The sequence below is a fragment of the Triturus cristatus genome, chromosome 12 (assembly GCF_964204655.1).
Source record: "Triturus cristatus chromosome 12, aTriCri1.1, whole genome shotgun sequence".
NCBI classification, from domain to species: Eukaryota; Metazoa; Chordata; class Amphibia; order Caudata; family Salamandridae; genus Triturus; species Triturus cristatus.
The window spans coordinates 802,900,479-802,925,801 of NC_140595.1; the positions used below are offsets into that span (position 1 = coordinate 802,900,479).

A 25,323-nucleotide genomic window follows, 5' to 3' on the forward strand; every position below is an offset into this window, starting at 1 on the left:
CACATCACTGAACTCATAGGGATTCTAAAAATGTTAAGCATCATTTAAAGAACAAGTGTCTCAAATAAGCCACGCCCATTCAGCATGAGAGTGGTAAAGGTGTGGTATGTAGCTGGTGATGCAATTAGGAACATGCTGCCACACATATAATTCTAAAGCATTGTGTGGTAGCACAATGCCATTCACAGACAGCACATTTTCCATTGAAATGGCCACAAAAGTGCAACAGGCATGCAGTTTTACGGATAAACCTGTATAGCGCACAAACCATGTGTGGAAATTTGGGTTAAGCGAATATTTATCATTTGTCCATCACAAAGTAAAGTGTCTTTGTTTGTGTTGGTCGTATCAGAAATTTTTGTTTCCATCCCACATCAAAATTAGGAAAAAAATGCTTAATTTGTACTTTACTGTTTGTTTATTTGGAAATATTTGTACAGTTCATTTACAGGTATTTACATTTATTGTGTGAGAAGAAAAGGACATCTGGAGTCTTCCCTTTAATACCAACAAGGCAGTCACATAGTTCATTGTACAAAATCTTGGCACTTTGCTATAAGAGACAGAAGACACTGACCTCAGTCTTCGTGTTAAAGGAATAAGCAGCAATTTGTCAGAAGACTAGACTGGCATTTGACCTCTGTTTTTGAACGCAAAACAAAAGTGAAAAGATAAAAACAAAATGCAAGGTCATCTTCAATGCTCATTCACCTTTGGCACTCCAGCATGGTTATTCTGGGGGTGCTGCAGCACCCCCTGCACCTCGACTTCCAGCGCCTTCTGTTATTTCCAGTGGGAATGGGGCATAACTTTCGCTGCACCCGGACTAGAGTTTGTGAGGAGCTGGATTCGATCACATCGACTAGATATGCCCATTACATATCTCAGGAAGATTGTGCTACATCCGGGTCGCACTTTGCACCATGCACTTCCTGCCAGATTTTCACCAGCTGGTCTGATGAAAACCGGTGGATCACCAGAGCCTCCTTGTACTGGCAAATGTTATACTTTAAACCAAACGTGTAGAAGCGGGGACTGTGCAACATTGTGACATTGGCTGCCAATCCCAGAAGCCCCAAGTAAACATCATCCAGAGGGAAAACAGGCAGCTCGATGGAGGCTCGATACAGGCCAGGGATGACGTCTCCGGTCATGAGAAAGCCACCACCAGACAGGAAGTTGGGGTACTCCGGATATGGGAAAAGCGAGTGCGTGACTGCGTACTTTCCTGTTCGCGTTACAATGGGATGGCGATGCAAGCGTCCATGAAGGCTTTGGGATTGATTAGCAAATGTTCCCAGATAATTGACCAGGGCCTTAGGATTCACCAATACATCATCATCCCCTGCAATAAAAAATAAATTAAATATTTAAAGTGACAGCACATGGTCTGAGTACACTCTATTTATGACTATGAAACATTCCCCAGCATTAGGCCAAATATTTGTTCCTATTTCGATGCCCCATTTTGATTTCTCCAGAATGCCCTGTCCCAATCACAAGAGTGCATGCATCTGTACCAATCAAACTTCTTAGCCTTACTTCATCTATTTAGGTTTTTGTAAATCCTTTATATCTGCATTAGAAGGATTCATTTTTGCTTATTTGAATATGTTGAGTTAGAATACTGTACCACAGGTAAAGATGGATATTAAAGGCCTGATTTATAGTTTGGTGGGCGAAGAGCACCTCTGACACCTTGACGGACGATCATCTTACAAATTTATGGCTAATCACTGATCCATCAGTCAGCTCTTTACATTGAATGTAACAGCTGTCACAACAGTTTTTTCCAATGTACAAAAAGTTTGGTAGCTGGCCTATTTTGACAGCTGTCCACCAAATTTGTAGAGTTTTTGTTTTTCTGAAACAAACTCCCAAAACAGGATTTTGTTTCAGAAAAACAAAAGATTAATTAGCCGGGATCCTAGATTTTTTCTCCTATGGTGTGGGGTCAGCGCAAGGACTGGAAAAAAACGGTGGACATTAATATAAACCCACCAACCCCGTCTGTTTCTTTTTATATTTTACATTTTTTCAAATCTTCTTTTAGATCTGTATTAATTGTCTAATTGACCATATTCCTGAGGACCTCTTGATGCTGAAGTCCCTCTTTGTAATACTCAGAGAGCCCACCACATCATCAAAAGTAAAGTACTATAACAACACCATGAATGAAGGCACCAACTGAAGCAGAACACTGCGCAAGACAATCTACCCCCCTGCCGGACCGACCTAATCCTCACACCATAGAAAAGTGTTGTGTCATCAACCTCTTCTTCAGTGAAAAAATACAGAGGATCTAACAGCATACCACCATACCAATCCTGCTTCGTCTCTTACACCCATCCATTCAAGTAGAACCTCACAATGGTCTGGCTTCAAAGCCCTATTTTTCCCAGATCTCAATGACATTCTCAACTCCCTCAAAGCCACTTTTCATGAAGATAATTTATTACCACTGTCCTTCATTAAAGCTCTCTCTCGAGATGCTCTCTCACACCTATTTGCCATTGTTAATGCCTCCCTCACTCAAAGCATCTTCCCAGAAGCTCTCAAGACAGGCCATATTCTCCCACTCCTAAAGAAACCTATACTAGACCCGATGAACCAACCAATTTCTGGCTCATCACTGATATACCATATCAGCTTGGTCATTGACAAAGCAATCTATATTTACCTCCAAGATCACATCAATGCTAGCCATCTCCTGCATGACTACCTGTCTGGTGTCAGACCAGACTACAGCAAAGAGACTACTACATTACATGTCGTAGACAATGCCCTATTGACCACAGATGAAGATGACCCCTGTCTCTTGATATTGCTGGACTTCTCAGCTGCCTTCTACACAGTTGACCATCTCACCCTCATACTCACCCTGAAGTCTTGAAAGGGGTTGTTCATATTGGCACTTCCAGTTCATAAAAGAACCCTATCGCCTGTTGAGTCTCCCTGGGTTTCATACTGTCTTCTGTCATCTTCAGCTTCTTCATGGAGCTACATCATGCTCTAGTCACAGATAACAGCATCACATGTCACCAATATGCTGATGATACACAAGTCTAATTGAAAGACTCCTCTGATTCAGATATTAAATGCTTCAAACACTGCTTGCACATCAACCAGGCCTGGGCATCCAGCCGTCATCCAGACCTGGATGTCCAACGCCTACCTGAAGCTCAACTCAACCAAGACAGAATTCTTATTTGCCAATAATGAAAAACAAGATAGAGTACAAACCTAGCTCAATCACATGAATCTTGACATCTTCCCAACCCAACTTTCACTGAATGTCTATTCATTTGCATTCGCCTTGGACACCAACTTTACCATCAAGGAACACAATGTCAAAAAGCAAAGTCAGCCTGGTACCAACTTTCGCTTCTAAAGAAAGTCAAATTGTTTCTTCCAGAAAGCAACTTTGAAACTGCTGTTCAAGCTCTCATACACTCTCATCTATATGTTGTTAATGCACTACTCCATGGCCTCCCAGTCACCTCACCGGCACCTGTTACGATATCCTAGGCACTGAAGCACCTCTCATCCAAAGCCTGAAGATATATGATCACATCTCCCCCATCGTGATGGCACTCCATTGATTCCCCTTGCTGTCCCAGCACCTTCTTCAAAACCAGTTGCATCAATTACAAAGGCATCATCACCATCACTCCTGCTAATCTTGCAGACAAGCTCATCATTCCCGGTGGTTCTTGGCAAACACACAGCCAGGACACCACCAGACCGCTGACTAAGGAGTGTAAAAAGGAAAAAAAGGACAGCAAACCTTTTCTATCTATGCACCCAAGATCTGGAACAGCATTTCTGTATCCATACAGACTGCCTCAACCCTGCTACAATTTAAGATAGAGTTGAAGACTCAACCCTTTCAAGAAGAATAATGCATTAACCATTCACAACCCAACTTCCTCTTTTATTACTCTATTACATTATGCTGTCTTTGACCATGTACAGTAGTCCATTGTCTTTTGACTATGTTTAAGTTAAAGAAACATCATGCCATGTTTTCCTGGTGTTCTTCATGGGGGAAGGGGAGTAAGAGTTACTAGTAGTCTGATGTAGATCCTTATTATGTCATGTATCTAGAGGTAGAATATTTCAGGCCAAAAGAACCTCAAAGTTGATCATGATAACCACCTTAATAGAGTGAGATGGATATTAATGGACTTCCCATTCTTCTCCTAGATGTACCTATTGAATGCATGTGAAATGCTCCTCCACCTAAGTGGGACGCTTCATCATAGGGTAGTTCCTCATCCTGACTACTTTAATGGTAGTCTTGATGGACTCCATCTATTGGAGCTCTTCCTGGAAATGTTTTTGTTGAATGTGTGGAACATATAAGGGGATCCACACAAAGAAATAAATACAACTACTGATAAATCAACTTGGAAAACAGTTTATTCTAGTTGCCTATGGTAAAGTTAAAAACCATTGGAGAGAGTTGGGATCCATGAGGATGAACAATGGCCCTCCTATCTTGGTTGACATGTTTCAGCCACCAATTTAAAGCCCCATGCGGGGTCTATGGCTTTCTGCAGGACCGAGACCTCTATTTATGTTACCCTTGACCTGAGACTAATTAGTCTAGATCAAACTAGGGAGTTGTAAGATGTAAGTGTTGATGTCACACAAAGGAAGGAAAACAGTACCTGTGGGTTTGTTTGACCCTATTTGAGCAATCAGCTATTGGAAGACAGCATCAAATTGGAGGTAGAAGAAGAATATATATGGTAGCTCAACATTGTCATTGTAAGAGGTTAAATACACTCATTGGTGATAAATCAAAGACACCCCACTGCAAAGTATGATTTAAAACAGGAACAGCATACAGTCAAAGTGTAAGTGGATATCCTATTTTGATAAGTGCAATATTATTGCGCTTACCCTATTTGGAGCATATAGGCCCCAATGAAGGGGGCATGTGGTAGCTTGCTGTAATCAAACGTTGGACCCTGTAGTATCTTGCTATAATCACACATTGGAGAGAAAGTGTAGATCAACTGCCCATGCCATTATACTTGATATACATGAGGCTTCTGATAAAGATGAGGTTGAATGTGGCATAAATACTTTCACATATTGACACCAATAGATCATCATACTACAATGAGTTTCCCTCATTGACAGTCGCCTATCAATAGGCATGGGGATGATGTTAAAAGGCACACATTACAAAAGGATAGGTCATTGAGCTAAAAGAGTTTCCCCTTTTGACAACCACCTGTCAGTAGGCTTGAAATGGATGCTGCGTGATTGTGTCAGGTGCCACAATGTGACATCAAACACAGCACGCACAGAGAAAGTGTTGCAAATGGCCACGAGCTGCCACCTAAACTGTTTCATGGAACCTCAGGGATCACAAACTGAGTACAGTATCGTGTGTTAACTACTTGCACATGGAAGTACCTTCCTTGAATCCCCCTCATTGAGGCTCCTCCCAGGTAGGGTGCATCATTCCACCTCATCTGTATCAGCTGGTTGCCAGATTCAGAGTCACTGATCCACCTGACACCCACCCACCCTTTGACTCTTCTGCTTTGTTTTACAGAGATGCAGACAACTATGACCCTGGTTTGTTTAGAGTTGAATACACATTGAGCTACATGAAGAGGCTGCTCTTAAAGTGAGTTGCAAACCACATTCAAAGAGAATTGTTTTAGAATGGAATGGTCTCAAACCATCTGCTTCATTGCAGTAGGGCAATGACCCTTAATTCAGCTTTGTCCTAATTGGAAGTTACTCTTAGTTTGAGATTGTGCTGCCTGAAATCTTGTCCCTAGACATGTAATATGTTGCGCCGTTGCATGCTATCAGATTGCTGCAGAGCCCTGTGTATGCTCTCTTCAGGAATTTTACAGTTCTCAGCTCTGCCTTTATAACAAAGCACATTGTTCCTTTAAGAAAAAGTAGGTGGTTACAATAGGGTTTTGGGAATATGTATGTATTAAGTTAACAAAGTACACCATTGTAAGATGGAATGTAGAGCTGTACCTTTAAAAATAAACTCCGCCTCCTTACAGTTGTAATGCAGCCACTCCAGGAAGCAGCGTTCCTTCAGCGATAGGTTGTGGTGGCTTTCAGTAAAGTCCCACAGCAGAATGTCCTGGAACTCCTTGACCTCTTCTTTTACCAGCCTCATGCGCCCCAGACTGGGGGACATGGCCATCAAAAAGAGACGTTTCACCCAGTAGCCTGACACTTCCCCTTCCACCGCCCAGGTCTGGCGAAGGGCTGCTCTCCTGTCGCTTGATGCCGGGTGGGACTTTACAGCCAACAGCAGCAGCTTTTTACCAGCAGGAGTGTGGCAGTGACCTTGTCTGTCCTGCAGGAGGGTGCAGTTGTAGCTCTGTAGGTGCGGAAACTCTGCCTCGTGCTGAGTGAGGTTGAGGTGGTAGGTAAGCATGGCGTACGTGAGCCTGATGGAGTGCCTTGTTAGAATTGGCTGGCTCAGCATGACTGGTGATGGCTTGCTAACGCCCACGCAGCCAAATGACCAACAACTCTTGCCATTCTTTGAGAACAGCCAGACACTTATAAATGTGAACAAGCACAGTCCCAGAAGGCTCTTCATCTTTCTGTTCATGTTGACCTCTCTTCTACAAGAAATACAACACAACATAGTTATAAAATCTCAAAGAATATCAAATACAACATAATACTAGATTTGGGAATTATCAGAATCACAAGAAATTGTTGGGTTGATGTACCTAAAGCAAACATACAAAGAAACTGTGAAACCCTATCCAGTCTCGTTTAAGAAATTCCAAGGTGAGGACGTAACATAAGAAAGCATCTAGGGGTTGTGATTTTCAAACTTCCAGGCTTTGGAACTGCAAACCCAAAGTCACAATGTACCAAATATGTGGCTCAGAACAACTCTTCAGTAAAAAGGGCCACAAAAGAGGTGCGCCTCACTCCTTGCAATTCCTTATAGAATATATCAATGGTTTGTGACCGAAATTGAGGTTGCAAACCATTAATCAAATACTAGCACTTGAAACAGTGTGGTGTCCATGTCCAAATCAGAAGCAGTCCATGAAGAAAGCTTCCACAATGAAAATGTGTGCTCCAAGGCCTAGAATGAGTGCCATGGACTTTTTACGCAAGCAAAAAAAATGGTCCCCACTGCTCTCATGAGGAAGCAAAAAATAGCTGTAACTGGTATGCAGTGGGCCTGTTACACCACAGCGCCCCAGTGCCACTGCACCTAATGCACTAATAATACCTGTGTCCCTGCTACAATGTACAGCTTTACTACCTTGCTCCTTCATCTTTCTTAAACATCTTCAACCCCTACTACTCTTGCTTTTCCTCCACATCATGCTGCCTTACATCTTTCATTCTTACTCACTTCATCTATCTTTCTGTGCCCCATTCTCCATTCCATTTTCCATTCCCCACAGTATCTTTCCCCAGCCTTTTTATCCCTTTACTACTCGCTTGTCTCGTTCACTCTCTCTCTTCTGCTCTGTGTATATTTTCTTCCCAATAATGTTCTCCATTTTTTCCATACTTTCTACTTCCATCCGCTTGTATCTCTTCACTCCCATCTTCTTGCTTCCTGTGGTTCTTCCAAGTTATGGAAGGATTTGAAAAATGAGTGGAATCTTAGGGTTCCCAACACTTATTTTAAATATTATACTCTGGCATGCCTAAATTTAAGAGAGGACTTCAGCTACTGATCCCACAGATGCACACCTGGGCCCATATTACTTAATGGGTGCACCTTTAAGCAGAAGTGTGCTGGGCGGAAACAAGAACAATACACCCTATTACAATCATCACACTGCCCCCAGGGCAGCTGCAAACTGCTCTGCCCTGGGTCAGCGCGTTCAGTGAAACACGGACCAGCGGCCTACACTCAGGTGCCGATCACGATCCGGTAAAAAATATCCCCGTGCGACTCGTATCCGGTCTTTTTACCGTACGAATCGTACAAGTGCCGTACGAACTGGCAATCACGATTCGCATGGTAAAAAGTCCATACGAACCGCATTCGGAATCATTCCCCACACGTCCTCGGGTCGGAAAATGTGTCCGACACGTCCTCGTACGATTTACCGTACAAACGTGAAAGGTGAAGTCCGACCGAGGAATCATGATCCATCCCGGGCGTCCGAATGTACAACCGTATGGTTAAAAGACCGTCCGCACCGAACTCCCATAACAACCATGGAGACGTCCAAACAGGTGCCCGGTACGTGCCGTACCCCCCCCAGCCCCCGCATGTACGTGCCGTACCCCCCCCAGCCCCCGCATGTACGCGCCGTACCCCCCTCCAGCCCCCGTAGGTACGCGCCGACCCCCCTGTATGTACACCCGTGTACGTGTCGAACCCCCCCCGTACATACACGGGTGGGGGTACGACTCGAACGTACACAGGGGGGTTCGACTCGAACGTACACGGGGGGGATCGACTCGAACGTACACGGGGGGGTACGACTCGAACGTACACGGGGGGGTTCGACTCGAACGTACACGGGGGGGTTCGACTCGAACGTACACGGGGGGGTTCGACTCGAACGTACACGGGGGGTTCGACTCGAACGTACACGGGGGGGTTCGACTCGAACGTACACGGGGGGTTCGACTCGAACGTACACGGGGGGGTACGACTCGAACGTACACGGGGGGTTCGACTCGAACGTACACGGGGGGTTCGACTCGAACGTACACGGGGGGGTTCGACTCGAACGTACACGGGGGGGTTCGACTCGAACGTACACGGGGGGGTTCGACTCGAACGTACACGGGGGGGTTCGACTCGAACGTACACGGGGGGTACGCACCGTACATACACGGGTGGGGGTACGACTCGAACGTACACGGGGGGTTTCGACACGTACACGGGTGTACATACAGGGGGGTCGGCGCGTACCTACTGGGGCTGGGGGGGGGTCGGCGCGTACCTACGGGGGCTGGGGGGGGTCGGCGCGTACCTACGGGGGCTGGGGGGGGGTCGGTGCGTACCTACGGGGGCTGGGGGGGGTCGGCGCGTACCTACGGGGGCTGGGGGGGGGGTCGGCGCGTACCTACGGGGGCTGGGGGGGGTACGGCACGTACCGGGCCACCTACTCTGGTCATTTCGCGCCGTACTTCGCTTTTGCGGCACTTTTTGGGTGCCGTGAAAATATTGCCGTCCGGACTGCTGTCGGTTCGAATCGTAATTCCTGGGTCGTGAAACGCTGCCTGAAAGCGTCCCGACGTCACGTCGCAGCATTCCCGGATCACATTCGTATGTATATTTTCGTCGGTCGGTGTTTTTTACGATTCGTACGGAAATGGTGTTTCCGTGCGAATCGTAATTCCATGTTTGTAAAGTTTTACGACCGGGTACGAGTCGGACGGGGAATTCGCTCCGACCGACGGTTCGTACACGGTTTTTACCGGATCGTAATCGGCACCTCAATGTTTCACAGTCTGCCTGCAATGTAAAGAGAGGACAAATGCAGTTGGGTGTAGTGAGTGACTGTGTCCCCATCCGCGTCCCAGTCTGTAATAGAGCAGGAGTGCAGAGCCATAGTGGTTCCCTGAATTGCATGGGACCACTCTGAAGATAGAGTTGGCATTACATGTGTACGGCATTATCAGTATTACAGAAGAGGATGCACAAGCTAATGTGCCCCCTTCTCTAATACAATATTGACCTGGGGTGGATTATGCAGGTTCACACGCCTGTAGTGCCCCCGAGACGCTATGTATAATAGGGCCCCTGTAGTTTTGCTTTAAAAGGTTGAAAAGCTACCTTTGCCTATCTTGCTTCAAGAACACTTCTGAAGAGGCTAATTTCCCCTGCCACCGGATGCTGATTCCTCTCTTCTTAACTTGCTGGGCCTTGTTTTGATGTGATGGAGTATATAATGATAAATGCATCATTCACTGTGGCAGTCACTGGGTTATTCTCAACCAATGGGTAGAATTATTTCAGTTAAGCATAGTATCTCGCATTTCAAACATAATAGAGAGGTCTTTTGTTTTGTTTATGATATACCCGTTCACAATTTCAACAGCTTTTTTCCACAGTTTACTTCTCCTAAGGCAGTGAAATGCCTGTATACATCTAAACAACAAACCAGAATTTCAGCTCTTTCTTTTGTTTGCCAAAACCATTTTGAAAATGTTGTAGAATAATATTCTGGTCAACTACTCTTCTAACTGTCCCTACAGCCATAATGATATAGCTGTAGGTGTGCCATGGATGTTGCGGTGGGTGTTCCCACTCAGTATCCATGGCTTTTGAGAAATTCCGACTTTTACTACAAAGCATGAATCTGGGAATGCGTCAAAACCCAGTGCCTCCCCAGAGGTGGCGTAAGGGTTGTTTTGTGAAGATGTCCCTTCCTCTACAAAAAACAACCTGATTTCAATGCAGACACCCCTGCACTATGGTGCAAGAGTGCCTGCATTGGCACTAGGCAGCCATTTGTGCACCATAGCAAGGGGAAGGGACTGGAATTTGCTCTATCTCATAGATACGGTGCATTCCTGCCCTTTTCTTTTGACGCAGCACAGCAAATTGATGTGCCGCACTGCCCTGTGTCACATTGTAGTAAATTTCCCCCCCCCCGGTTACTAGCTCCTTTTCTTCTTTACCTTTGCTACTATCCCACTGTGAATGACCTGGGACAACACAGCAGATTTGGAGTTTGTAGTGCGTCATTACTGAATCCTTTCGGTAGATCCGCACTACAACAGTGGATAAAGTTGTACGTCAGAATATCATCATATACAGAATATTTTCTGCTAAAATCATCATGTTCTAAATATTGTTTACAAAACTATTGTCACAATGGGTGTAGAGTTTTTTTTAACATCAATGGAGCCTTTTGTAGATGCTATTTAAAACAAGATTTTTATGATAATGAGGCGTATGGGAGTGCACACAATTTGGCTGCAAAAGCGTAGTGCTCTGATCGCCCCAGATGTCATTTAGGGAATTTCTGTGGATAAATCCACTCCTGATGTGATCTGGCAAGTGGTCCCAGCATCGGAACAGTGGAGGAGCGGCTAAGCAAGTCTTCCTCGACCGCAGCAGATCCTCACACTGCACCGTCTGAGCTGCATTTTATCCCGGCTCCCTCCTGCACTTTGAATTCATCACGTACCGCAACTGTAGGATGCTGCACTTGTCTGAATGGCTTCTCTTGTGTTAATTCCGATGTGCCATTTTAAGGAACCCTCTCAATGGAGCCATTCCAGGATTGTAATGCTGCTTTATTGTTCAATATTTGAGTGCGTGTCTAGCACCTCATAAATCTGCCATGTTGCTGTTCACGTTTGTCACTGCAGTTTCCTGTTCAACTCTCTTGTTTGGGTTCAGTCTAAAGACTTTATTGACAAGTTGAAGGTAGCTCATGCCGACTTTACTACTTTTATTGTTTCTTATGCAGCAATTTCTATTGATGGTAATGTTTATAAAAGGGCGTAGAAAGATACATCTTCTCTTACAAAATCTCAGTTCCTTCTTATGTTGAAGGATATTATGGACTAAATTAAGAATTTCAAGACTTTTGTTGTGGAAATGAATGGCGCCATTCAATGAACTGAAGAAAGATGATCAAACTTGGAATCAAGAATTTCAGAGGTTGAACAGAGAATTAATGACGCTCAGGACTTTGTGGTCAAAGTCAATTTGTTTTCCAAGAAGTTCTTCTTCTAAAAAAAACCCTGAAGACATGGAAAACTGTAACAGCCGGACCAACCTGATAATTTGTGGGATTCCTGAAGGCACAGAAGGCTCTGACATGATAGCATGATGTCTCTGAATTAAACATAGAATGAGCCCACATAGTTGGATTTATGTCGCCTTCCAAAACGAGGGTCACTCGTCCAAGAGATATCGTTGCCTACAGTACTCGGATCTTATGAATGCACTCTCGGCTTCAAAGCAATGAGAACAAGTGCTCTTGTGAGGGCAGAAGATATTCTTTACTCAGGATGTTGCTGGATCAACAGCTAATAGAGGAAAGGAGTTTTTGGATCTGTGTCCGGCTTTACAATCCATGAATGCCAGATTTGGCCATATCCACCCTTACTTACAAGAACAAAACTTTCACTTTTCAAAATCCCGGGGATTTAAAAAAACTCCATCATTTCCATAAAGGGGAGGAGGTGGATCTTGGCAAGTTTTGATTACCCTTGTTGCAAATGATTTAACTAAGGCCATGTTTTAGTTTGTTATTTCATTTGTTGAACACATTTTTATCGTTCATTATTAACAGCTGTTTAACAGTTTCTTTATAGGTGCCTTGTTTATCCCTGACCTCGATTGATATGTTCTATGTTCCCATGTCCCTTTTCCCTCATCTCAACATACGTATAGTGTCACACTCACTGTTGGTTAGTGTTTATTGTGTGTCTTTGTTGATATGATCTGCAGTTTTATAATCTTCATATGTATTTTCTGCTTATTATTTCTATCTTCTTTTTCCTTTACTATTTTATCTGTATATTCGAGGGGGTGCCTGTGGCTTTAACTCTTAAGTTCTCAAATATATTAGTTCGCTCTATTCCACATCTTAACTTAATTTTTTTTTCTTAGTTTACAATTCCCATATTTTTATTTGCATGGAGCCATTCGACAGGGGTCCCTGTTATCTTCCTTACTATTTATATGAGCTTTACAGTCTTTTAAAGAAAACATATGTTGCTCATGTCCGTTTTCAAGATAAAAGTATAAAGATATTGAGGTCAAATTTACTGCTTATGCAGACAGTTTTATACTTTGCATACCTGATACTCATTCAACCATGCCTGAATTCTTTAAGATGTTAAAATAGTATTCTACTATGTTAGGTTATAGGCTGTACATTGACAAATCGGAAGTCATGACCTTTGATATGCACTGTCTCAAAGAGATTTGAAAGAATCTGGTTTTAAGCGGAGTTCCAAACATATCAGATGTCTCAGTATCCTATACTCTAACTCTTTTAAAGGCACTATCTCTATCTCTCTTGGGCCAGTTAAACAAAAAATAATAACTTTTCTGAGAAATGGTCACCTCTGTTCTTATCTTTGTGAGGTAGACTAGACACCATAAGGATGATTCTGTTGCTGATATCATTTTTTTGCTTTATCTGTGTTTCCATTTTATCCCCAAAAATGTTTTTTTAAAATCTATAAACAGTCTGTTGATCACATTTTTATGGAACAAAAGGAAAGGACATATATCACTGTGTGAGATCCAACAACCCAAAGATTTAGGTGGCATTAATGTTCCTACTTTTACCAAGCATCACTCTGCTTTTGCTCTTAAACAGATTTGGATGTCTCTGTAGAAGAGACTTAACCCCACTCCCACTCTCTGGCCAAAATCTTGAAAAGTCTCTCTTTGTTTCCTTTTCATTTAGGGATATCTGTCACTCTCCAGCACACTGGAGATTATTCCTATCAGCAATCTCCCCACATTTTAGGTCTACACGGAACGACATGTACGGACCTCTCAGTCATTAATCGTTTAAGTACTCCCGCTGGTCGGAGTGGCTTTCATCACTGCAAGGAGCACCAATTGCTAATTCTCTGGTAAGGACGCATTTTTAGCTCATCTCCTGCGGGCTGCCTCAACTCAATTCCCCTCCTTGTTCTGATACATTCCTCGCTTGTTTTCAGAGACACACACATTGGTGTGAACCCTCCAGTAGTTACACACGCTTCACCTGCTATCCTGAGGACTACTACCATTGACGTCCACCTGTCAGTTCCCCTCACCGGGGTAAGTTTTTCATCTCACCTTCTGCCTTGTGTAGCAGAACTAACATAGACAGTTGTAACATTTTCCTTTTCTTTCTTTCCATATATAGCGCCCAGCTGGGTTCCATGTGAGTAAACCTCTTACTCTTTCTCCTCCTTGTGGTGCACTTTTATCACGCTGACAGACCATTCCCTTCTCAGGTACAGGTTTTTCCACCCATTTCTCATTACCATGCAGTTGTTCCAGTGATCACACTTATGCTATCCCTCTCTTTCTTTAATTATAGCTGTCCCTACAGCAATAGGTCCTCATTGTAATAGGGGTCGAAACGCCATCAACAATATTTTAAAGCAAACCATTCAACAGTCCCTATTATTGTATAAGGAGGCTGCTCCTATTGTTTATCATTTTTGATGGTCGACTTTATCTGTATTCTGGAAACCATTTATTTATGTCACAATATGTCACTATTTCAGGAGGTCCCATTTTCACTGGGGACACTTAGCAGTATATGCGAATGTATTTTTGTGTAGATTTACATTGTGTTATATATATATATATATATATATATATATTCACTGAAAAAAACATAGGTTTCAGGCCTGATATAGTTAGGAATTAGCATTTAAAAAACCTTAGAAATTCACTGAAAAAACAATAGGTTTTAGGGGTGTAATAGTTAGCTGGACATTTCGCTCGAACAAAACCAGTGAAATTCCTCCGATATAGTTAGTTGTACTAACTACATCTCGCGCGCCTGCAATCCACTGCTGATGATGTCACATATTACATCATTCATGACATGGTCAGTGACATCACTGATGATATCTCAAATGACATCACTGATGACATCATCCAGTGAATGTGGTTTGGTTCGTTATTTAAATATGTATTATATATATATATAGCAATTTGCATTGAAGAATGAGTGGATATATAAATATAAATATCTGGATGGAGGATTTAGTAGCAGTGTGATTAACTGTTTACTTGACTAATTTATAGTGCCTCACTAAATATATTGGATAGTGACTAAACTGTGTGAATATCTGTATCACTTTGTAAGTTATGTGTAAACTGCTGCACCAGTTGGTTACTAGCTACGTGAAAGTCTATATTATTGATTGATTAGTTAACTGAGTATTTGTATGGAAGAGTGAATGTGTGTGTGGTTCGGTGGGTGGTGTGTGACTGCCCAAAGATGTGTGAATAGTTGATTCAGTAGGTATATGAAGTTAAAACTACATGTTATAACAGTTGTTTGGGTGAGTGAATATCTTTATGGGTGTGGTGATGAGCCAATACATGTCTCAATGGCACATGTCCAACAAACTAGGAAAATAAAAGGCAGTGTATGTGTCAGTTGTTGTATATAAATAAGTATATATATGACTCAATGATTGTATGAGTGACTGTATGGACAACTGTATACTTGTAATAGTGTTTTTATAACACACTAAGTATGATTTATTATCTATATGAATAGATGAAGTGGTGTTTTTATAAGTGTATAGGTGAGTAAAAGTAAGTATGATCCATTGTTTGCATAAGTGAGTAGGATGACTTCATAAGTGATTAGGATGTGTGCTGGTGAGTAATGTCGATATAGGTGTATAAGTGATAGTGTTCTATTGATCGTTGACAGCATGTATGAGTGAATCTATAGGTAAGTGTGTATAGATCTAGGAATCACTGAGTGGGTGTTTAGAAACTTGTATTGGTGTGTCAATGGTTTTAAATGTGGCACTCTGTATTTTACAGTGAGTGATGAAAGGTTATACTAGTGTATAATGAGGTGTATCTGATTGTCACGTGGATGATGCCATCAGTGATGTCATCAGTGATGTCATTTGAGATGTCATCAGTGATGTCACTGACCATGTCATGAATGATGTAATATGTGACATCATCAGCAGTGGATTGCGGGCGCGCGAGATGTAGTTAGTACAACTAACTATATCGGAGGAATTTCAATGGTTTTGTTCGAGGGAAATGTCCAGCTAACTATAACACCCCTAAAACCTATTGTTTATTCAGTGAATTTCTAAGGTTTTTTAAATGCTAATTCCTAACTATATCAGGCCTGAAACCTATGGTTTTTTCAGTGAATTTCAAAGGTTTTTCAAATGCTAATTCCTAACTATATCAGGCCTGAAACCTATTGTTTTTTCAGTGAATTTCAAAGGTTTTGAAAATGACAATTTTATATGTATTAATTGTTATACTGATTTTTTTTATACTGATTTACTACATTTTTTAAACTATTTATTTTTAGATATTTTTTTTAATTACATTATAATTACATTATACATTACAATACAAAATATACTTTCTCAGAATGAATTACTTTAGTTTAAATACTTGGCAAATAGGCAACAGACTTTTAAGTACAGTAGTTACAGTTGTTGCAATGGGCAACACAATTTCAAACACAAAGCAACATTGAGCTCAATGTGAATTTCTAGTTAAATGCAATTAGTTACTTTATGAATTACTTTTCTAACCACAGGACTGGATCCTAGATTCGGTCCTTGGACATCTCCTGTAAACAGTTGAGTAAAAGCGTTTTGGTTCCAGTAGTAATTTTTAAGGAATAATATTGTATTTTAAAAGTTGACACTTAAAACATTTTGACATAGAATCACCAATGTTATCCTATGGCAGAAAATTCACTTAGCATGTAAGTAGTGTTATCGTTACTTTTTCTTACTCAGCGGTGGATCCTGGATCCAGCACTGGCCAACCTCATGTAAACAGTTGAAAGAATGTGTTTAAGTCATACAGACAATTTTTTAGGAATATTTTTATTTTGTGAAAATAGACACTGCTGAAAACCACACAATGGATTCCTATGGAAGGAAATACAAGTTACTGGTAAGTACGCTTAGAATTACTTTTCAGGGTCAGAGCTGGGCTAAAAGATGCAGCACTGGGTTCTCTCCTGATTACAGGTGAGTAAATCGGAATTCCTAGTTCGGCTGATTTTAGAGGAATATTTGTACGTTTCAAAATTGGACACTTAGAAACTTTTCTGCTGAAAACCACACAATGGATTCCTAGGGAAGGAAATACAAGTTACTGGTATGTGCTCTTAGAATTACTTTTCAGGGTCAGTGCTGGGCTAAAAGATGCAGCACTGGGTTCTCTCCTGATAACAGGTGAGTAAATCGGAATTCGTAGTTCGGCCGATTTTAGAGGAATATTTGTACGTTTCAAAATTGGACACTTAGAAACTTTTCTGGTGAAAACCACACAATGGATTCCTATAGAAGGAAATACAAGTTACTGGTAAGTACGCTTAGAATTACTTTTCAGGGTCACTGCTGGTCTAAAAAATGCAGCCCTGGGTTCTCTTCTGATAACAGGTGAGTAAATCGGAATTCGTAGTTCGGCTGATTTTAGAGGAATATTTTTCCAATGGTAAAGGAAGGGGGCGGGGCCTGAGGTGACGTGTGCAAACACGCCCTGTGGCGCGTTTTAATTTGGGGAATTAATTCCTCTTCAATCCTGAGGTCCCCTGGGAGCCAACTAGCCCACCAGGTACCTCCAGTATGCGCCAGGGAGCTGCATTGCAGAGAGGTGTTCAGAGGCCACACCCTTTTTACAACACTCTGCAAAGCAGCTCGTGGCCCTTACTGGAGGTACCTGGTGGGCTAGTTGGTCCCCAGGGACCCTCAGGATTGAAGAGGAATTAATTCCCCAACTTAAAACGCACCATACCGCATGTTTGCAGACATATCACCTCAGGCCCCGCCCCCTACCTTCACCACTGTGCAAACGCGCCCCGTGGGGTGTTTTAATTTGGGGGATTAAGTCCCCTTGAATCCTGAGGTCCCCTGGCGGCCAACTAGCCCACCAGGTACCTCCAGTATGTGCCAGGGAGCTGCGTTGCAGAGAGGTGTTCAGAGGCCACACCCCTTTTTACAACACTGTGCAACGCAGCTCCGTGGCTTTTAGTGGAGGTACCTGGTGGGCTAGTTGTCCCCTAGGGGACCTCTGGATTGAAGAGGAATGAATTCCCGAACTTAAAACGTGCCACAGGGCGTGTTTGCACAGTATCACCTCAGGCCCCGCCCCCTACCTTCACCACTGTGGAAACGCGCCCCGTGGTGCGTTTTAAGTTGGGAGATTAAGTCCCCTTGAATCCTGAGTACCCCTGGTGGCCAACTAGCCCACCAGGTACCTCCCGTAAGCGCCACGGAGCTGCGTTGCAGAGAGGTGTAAAAAGTGGCGTGGCCTCATTACACCTCTCTGCAACGCAGCCCCCTGGTGCATACTGGAGGTTCCTGGTGGGCTAGTTGGCCCCCAGGGACCTCCAGTATTCAAGGAGAATTAGATCCCCCTCTGCAAACGCGCCAGGGGGCGCGTTTGCAGAGTGGTGCAAGGAGGGGGCGTGGCCTCCGGCCCGATCCCTTCTTTTTTTTTCTTTTTTTAGAAGGGGGGCTTTGTAGCCCCCCTTCTTTTTCTAATTTATTGGCCCTGGGGACCCCATCCCCCAGGGCATGGCTTTGGCCTCTTTTGGCCGTTTTTTTCTTTATTTTGGGGAGGGGGGCCGTGCGGCCCCCTCCTGGGCCACTTATGGCCCCGGGGACCCCATCCCCCGGGACCTGGCCTCCGTTGGGGGCCGTGGGGGGGGTCCCAATCCCCCCATGGTCCCAGCCCGCTCCCCGCCTCCTGCGGGAGCCGGCATTGCTTTTCCACATGGGGAGCAGCTAACATGCTGCTCCCCATGTGGAAAAGCAATCTGCTTTGCTTCATTGAAGCGAGAGCAGGTTTCCCTGCTCTTGCTTCAATGAAGCAAAGCAGTTTGCAATAGCAGGGTGGGAGCCGTGAGGCTCCCGCCCTGCCATTGCAAACAGCATTGTCCCGGGGGTGGGCACCCCGGGACACTGCAGGAGCCGGCCCTGGGGGGTGGCGGTCCCCAGGGCCATCATTGGCTCCAGGAGGGGGGCCGCGCGGCCCCCCTCCCACATAATTTAAAGCCCTGGGGGGTGGTGGTCCCCGGGGCTTGGGGGTCCATAACAGACACCCTATTTTAAATAATTAGTGCCCCGGGGAGGTGGCGGTCCCCGGGACGTGTGGGGGGGCTCGAGCCCCCCCAAACAGGTTTTTTTTGGTTAAAAAACAAACAAGCCCCGGGGTGGTGGTCCCCGGGGCTGCGGGGGGGCCATGAGGAACAGTGGAGGAGCGGCTAAGCAAGTCTTCCTCGACCGCAGCAGATCCTCACACTGCACCGTCTGAGCTGCATTTTATCCCGGCTCCCTCCTGCACTTTGAATTCAGCACGTACCGCAACTGTAGGATGCTGCACTTGTCTGAATGGCTTCTCTTGTGTTAATTCCGATGTGCCATTTTAAGGAACCCTCTCAATGGAGCCATTCCAGGATTGTAATGCTGCTTTATTGTTCAATATTTGAGTGCGTGTCTAGCACCTCATAAATCTGCCATGTTGCTGTTCACGTTTGTCACTGCAGTTTCCTGTTCAACTCTCTTGTTTAGGTTCAGTCTAAAGACTTTATTGACAAGTTGAAGGTAGCTCATGCCGACTTTACTACTTTTATTGTTTCTTATGCAGCAATTTCTATTGATGGCAATGTTTATAAAAGGGCGTAGAAAGATACATCTTCTCTTACAAAATCTCAGTTTCTTCTTATGTTGAAGGATATTATGGACTAAATTAAGAATTTAAAGACTTTTGTTGTGGAAATGAATGGCGCCATTCAATGAACTGAAGAAAGATGATCAAACTTGGAATCAAGAATTTCAGAGGTTGAACAGAGAATTAATGACGATCAGGACTTTGTGGTCAAAGTCAATTTGTTTTCCAAGAAGTTCTTCTTCTAAAAAAAAACCCTGAAGACATGGAAAACTGTAACAGCCGGACCAACCTGATAATTTGTGGGATTCCTGAAGGCACAGAAGGCTCTGACATGATAGCATGATGTCTCTGAATTAAACATAGAATGAGCCCACATAGTTGGATTTATGTCGCCTTCCAAAACGAGGGTCACTCGTCCAAGAGATATCGTTGCCTACAGTACTCGGATCTTATGAATGCACTCTCGGCTTCAAAGCAATGAGAACAAGTGCTCTTGTGAGGGCAGAAGATATTCTTTACTCAGGATGTTGCTGGATCAACAGCTAATAGAGGAAAGGAGTTTTTGGATCTGTGTCCGGCTTTACAATCCATGAATGCCAGATTTGGCCATATCCACCCTTACTTACAAGAACAAAACTTTCACTTTTCAAAATCCCGGGGATTTAAAAAAAATCCATCATTTCCATAAAGGGGAGGAGGTGGATCTTGGCAAGTTTTGATTACCCTTGTTGCAAATGATTTAACTAAGGCCATGTTTTAGTTTGTTATTTCATTTGTTGAACACATTTTTATCGTTCATTATTAACAGCTGTTTAACAGTTTCTTTATAGGTGCCTTGTGTATCCCTGACCTCGATTGATATGTTCTATGTTCCCATGTCCCTTTTCCCTCATCTCAACATATGTATAGTGTCACACTCATTGTTGGTTAGTGTTTATTGTGTGTCTTTGTTGATATGATCTGCAGTTTTATAATCTTCATATGTATTTTCTGCTTATTATTTCTATCTTCTTTTTCCTTTACTATTTTATCTGTATATCCGAGGGGGTTCCTGTGGCTTTAACTCTTAAGTTCTCAAATATATTAGTTTGCTCTATTCCACATCTTAACTTCAATTTTTTTTCTTAGTTTACAATTCCCATATTTTTATTTGCATGGAGCCATTCGACAGGGGTCCCCGTTATCTTCCTTACTATTTATATGCGCTTTTTAGTCTTTTAAAGAAAACATATGTTGCTCATGTCCGTTTTCAAGATAAAAGTATAAAGATATTGAGGTCAAATTTACTGCTTATGCAGACAGTTTTATACTTTGCATACCTGATACTCATTCAACCATGCCTGAATTCTTTAAGATGTTAAAATAGTATTCTACTATGTTAGGTTATAGGCTGCACATTGACAAATCGGAAGTCATGACCTTTGATATGCACTGTCTCAAAGAGATTTTAAAGAATCTGGTTTTAAGCGGAGTTCCAAACATATCAGATGTCTCAGTATCCTATACTCTAACTCTTTTAAAGGCACTATCTCTATCTCTCTTGGGCCAGTTAAACAAAAAATAATAACATTTCTAAGAAATGGTCACCTCTGTTCTTATCTTTGTGAGGTAGACTAGACACCATAAGGATGATTCTGTTGCTGATATCATTTTTTTGCTTTATCTGTGTTTCCATTTTATCCCCAAAAATGTTTTTTTTAAATCTATAAACAGTCTGTTGATCACATTTTTATGGAACAAAAGGAAAGGACATATATCACTGTGTAAGATCCAACAACCCAAAGATTTAGGTGGCATTAATGTTCCTACTTTTACCAAGCATCACTCTGCTTTTGCTCTTAAACAGATTTGGATGTCTCTGTAGAAGAGACTTAACCCCACTCCCACTCTCTGGCCAAAATCTTGAAAAGTCTCTCTTTGTTTCCTTTTCATTTAGGGATATCTGTCACTCTCCAGCACACTGGAGATTATTCCTATCAGCAATCTCCCCACATTTTAGGTCTACACGGAACGACATGTACGGACCTCTCAGTCATTAATCGTTTAAGTACTCCCGCTGGTCGGAGTGGCTTTCATCACTGCAAGGAGCACCAATTGCTAATTCTCTGGTAAGGACGCATTTTTAGCTCATCTCCTGCGGGCTGCCTCAACTCAATTCCCCTCCTTGTTCTGATACATTCCTCGCTTGTTTTCAGAGACACACACATTGGTGTGAACCCTCCAGTAGTTACACACGCTTCACCTGCTATCCTGAGGACTACTACCATTGACTTCCACCTGTCAGTTCCCCTCACCGGGGTAAGTTTTTCATCTCACCTTCTGCCTTGTGTAGCAGAACTAACATAGACAGTTGTAACATTTTCCTTTTCTTTCTTTCCATGTATAGCGCCCAGCTGGGTTCTATGTGAGTAAACCTCTTACTCTTTCTCCTCCTTGTGGTGCACTTTTATCACGCTGACAGACCATTCCCTTCTCAGGTACAGGTTTTTCCACCCATTTCTCATTACCATGCAGTTGTTCCAGTGATCACACTTATGCTATCCCTCTCTTTCTTTAATTATAGCTGTCCCTACAGCAATAGGTCCTCATTGTAATAGGGGTCGAAACGCCGTCAACAATATTTTAAAGCAAACCATTCAACAGTCCCTATTATTGTATAAGGAGGCTGCTCCTATTGTTTATCATTTTTGATGGTCGACTTTATCTGTATTCTGGAAACCATTTATTTATGTCACAATATGTCACTATTTCAGGAGGTCCCATTTTCACTGGGGACACTTAGCAGTATATGCGAATGTATTTTTGTGTAGATTTACATTGTGTATATATATATATATATATATATATATATATATATATATATATATATATATATATATATAATATATATATATATATATATATATATATATATATATATATATATATATATATATATTCACTGAAAAAAACATAGGTTTCAGGCCTGATATAGTTAGGAATCAGCATTTAAAAAACCTTAGAAATTCACTGAAAAACCAATAGGTTTTAGGGGTGTAATAGTTAGCTGGACATTTCGCTCGAACAAAACCAGTGAAATTCCTCCGATATAGTTAGTTGTACTAACTACATCTCGCGCGCCTGCAATCCACTGCTGATGATGTCACATATTACATCATTCATGACATGGTCAGTGACATCACTGATGATATCTCAAATGACATCACTGATGACATCACTGATGGCATCATCCACGTGACAATCAGATACACCTCATTATACACTAGTATAACCTTTCATCACTCACTGTAAAATACAGAGTGCAGATTTAAAACCATTGACACACCAATGGTTTTGTTCGAGGGAAATGTCCAGCTAACTATAACACCCCTAAAACCTATTGTTTATTCAGTGAATTTCTAAGGTTTTTTAAATGCTAATTCCTAACTATATCAGGCCTGAAACCTATGGTTTTTTCAGTGAATTTCAAAGGTTTTTCAAATGCTAATTCCTAACTATATCAGGCCTGAAACCTATTGTTTTTTCAGTGAATTTCAGAGGTTTTGAAAATGACAATTTTATATGTATTAATTGTTATACTGATTTTTTTTATACTGATTTACTACATTTTTTAAACTATTTATTTTTAGATATTTTTTTTAATTACATTATAATTACATTATACATTACAATACAAAATATACTTTCTCAGAATGAATTACTTTAGTTTAAATACTTGGCAAATAGGCAACAGACTTTTAAGTACAGTAGTTACAGTTGTTGCAATGGGCAACACAATTTCAAACACAAAGCAACATTGAGCTCAATGTGAATTTCTAGTTAAATGCAATTAGTTACTTTATGAATTACTTTTCTAACCACGGGACTGGATCCTAGATTCAGTCCTTGGACGTCTCCTGTAAACAGTTGAGTAAAAGCGTTTTGGTTCCAGTAGTAATTTTTAAGGAATAATATTGTATTTTAAAAGTTGACACTTAAAACATTTTGACATAGAATCACCAATGTTATCCTATGGCAGAAAATTCACTTAGCATGTAAGTAGTGTTATCGTTACTTTTTCTTACTCAGCGGTGGATCCTGGATCCAGCACTGGCCAACCTCATGTAAACAGTTGAAAGAATGTGTTTAAGTCATACAGACAATTTTTTAGGAATATTTTTATTTTGTGAAAATAGACACTGCTGAAAACCACACAATGGATTCCTATGGAAGGAAATACAAGTTACTGGTAAGTACGCTTAGAATTACTTTTCAGGGTCAGAGCTGGGCTAAAAGATGCAGCACTGGGTTCTCTCCTGATTACAGGTGAGTAAATCGGAATTCCTAGTTCGGCTGATTTTAGAGGAATATTTGTACGTTTCAAAATTTGACACTTAGAAACTTTTCTGCTGAAAACCACACAATGGATTCCTAGGGAAGGAAATACAAGTTACTGGTATGTGCTCTTAGAATTACTTTTCAGGGTCAGTGCTGGGCTAAAAGATGCAGCACTGGGTTCTCTCCTGATAACAGGTGAGTAAATCGGAATTCGTAGTTCGGCTGATTTTAGAGGAATATTTGTACGTTTCAAAATTGGACACTTAGAAACTTTTCTGGTGAAAACCACACAATGGATTCCTATAGAAGGAAATACAAGTTACTGGTAAGTACGCTTAGAATTACTTTTCAGGGTCACTGCTGATCTAAAAAATGCAGCCCTGGGTTCTCTTCTGATAACAGGTGAGTAAATCGGAATTCGTAGTTCGGCTGATTTTGGAGGAATATTTTTCCAATGGTGAAGGAAGGGGGCGGGGCCTGAGGTGACGTGTGCAAACACGCCCTGTGGCGCGTTTTAATTTGGGGAATTAATTCCTCTTCAATCCTGAGGTCCCCTGGGAGCCAACTAGCCCACCAGGTACCTCCAGTATGCGCCAGGGAGCTGCATTGCAGAGAGGTGTTCAGAGGCCACACCCTTTTTACAACACTCTGCAAAGCAGCTCGTGGCGCTTACTGGAGGTACCTGGTGGGCTAGTTGGTCCCCAGGGACCCTCAGGATTGAAGAGGAATTAATTCCCCAACTTAAAACGCACCATACCGCATGTTTGCAGACATATCACCTCAGGCCCCGCCCCCTACCTTCACCACTGTGCAAACGCGCCCCGTGGGGTGTTTTAATTTGGGGGATTAAGTCCCCTTGAATCCTGAGGTCCCCTGGCGGCCAACTAGCCCACCAGGTACCTCCAGTATGTGCCAGGGAGCTGCGTTGCAGAGAGGTGTTCAGAGGCCACACCCATTTTTACAACACTGTGCAACGCAGCTCCGTGGCGCTTAGTGGAGGTACCTGGTGGGCTAGTTGTCCCCTAGGGGACCTCTGGATTGAAGAGGAATGAATTCCCAAACTTAAAACGTGCCACAGGGCGTGTTTGCACAGTATCACCTCAGGCCCCGCCCCCTACCTTCACCACTGTGGAAACGCGCCCCGTGGCGCGTTTTAAGTTGGGAGATTAAGTCCCCTTGAATCCTGAGTACCCCTGGTGGCCAACTAGCCCACCAGGTACCTCCAGTAAGCGCCACGGAGCTGCGTTGCAGAGAGGTGTAAAAAGGGGCGTGGCCTCATTACACCTCTGTGCAACGCAGCCCCCTGGTGCATACTGGAGGTTCCTGGTGGGCTAGTTGGCCCCCAGGGACCTCCAGTATTCAAGGAGAATTAGATCCCCCTCTGCAAACGCGCCAGGGGGCGCGTTTGCAGAGTGGTGCAAGGAGGGGGCGTGGCCTCCGGCCCGATCCCTTCTTTTTTTTTCTTTTTTTAGAAGGGGGGCTTTGTAGCCCCCCTTCTTTTTCTAATTTATTGGCCCTGGGGACCCCATCCCCCAGGGCATGGCTTTGGCCTCTTTTGGCCGTTTTTTTCTTTATTTTGGGGAGGGGGGCCCCCCTCCTGGGCCACTTATGGCCCCGGGGACCCCATCCCCCGGGACCTGGCCTCCGTTGGGGGCCGTGGGGGGGTCCCAATCCCCCCATGGTCCCAGCCCGCT

At 43.0% G+C, this 25,323-nt stretch overlaps 1 protein-coding gene across 2 annotated transcripts in view; it reads right to left on the bottom strand.

Annotated features, from left to right (window-relative positions):
* Positions 1-399: 399 nt before the first annotated feature.
* The window catches only part of LOC146782902 (beta-1,3-galactosyltransferase 5-like), a 66,864-nt gene continuing 41,940 nt past the window's right edge, over positions 400-25,323 (bottom strand). For both annotated transcript variants that reach the window (XM_085637832.1, XM_085637831.1), the window contains exons 2-3: positions 6,016-6,620; positions 400-1,345 (exon numbers count right to left, since the gene is read on the bottom strand). In XM_085637832.1, the coding sequence (XP_085493958.1) occupies positions 885-1,345; positions 6,016-6,607 (1,053 nt within the window). In that variant the 5' untranslated portion in view covers positions 6,608-6,620 and the 3' untranslated portion in view covers positions 400-884. The remainder of the gene's footprint in view (positions 1,346-6,015; positions 6,621-25,323) is intronic.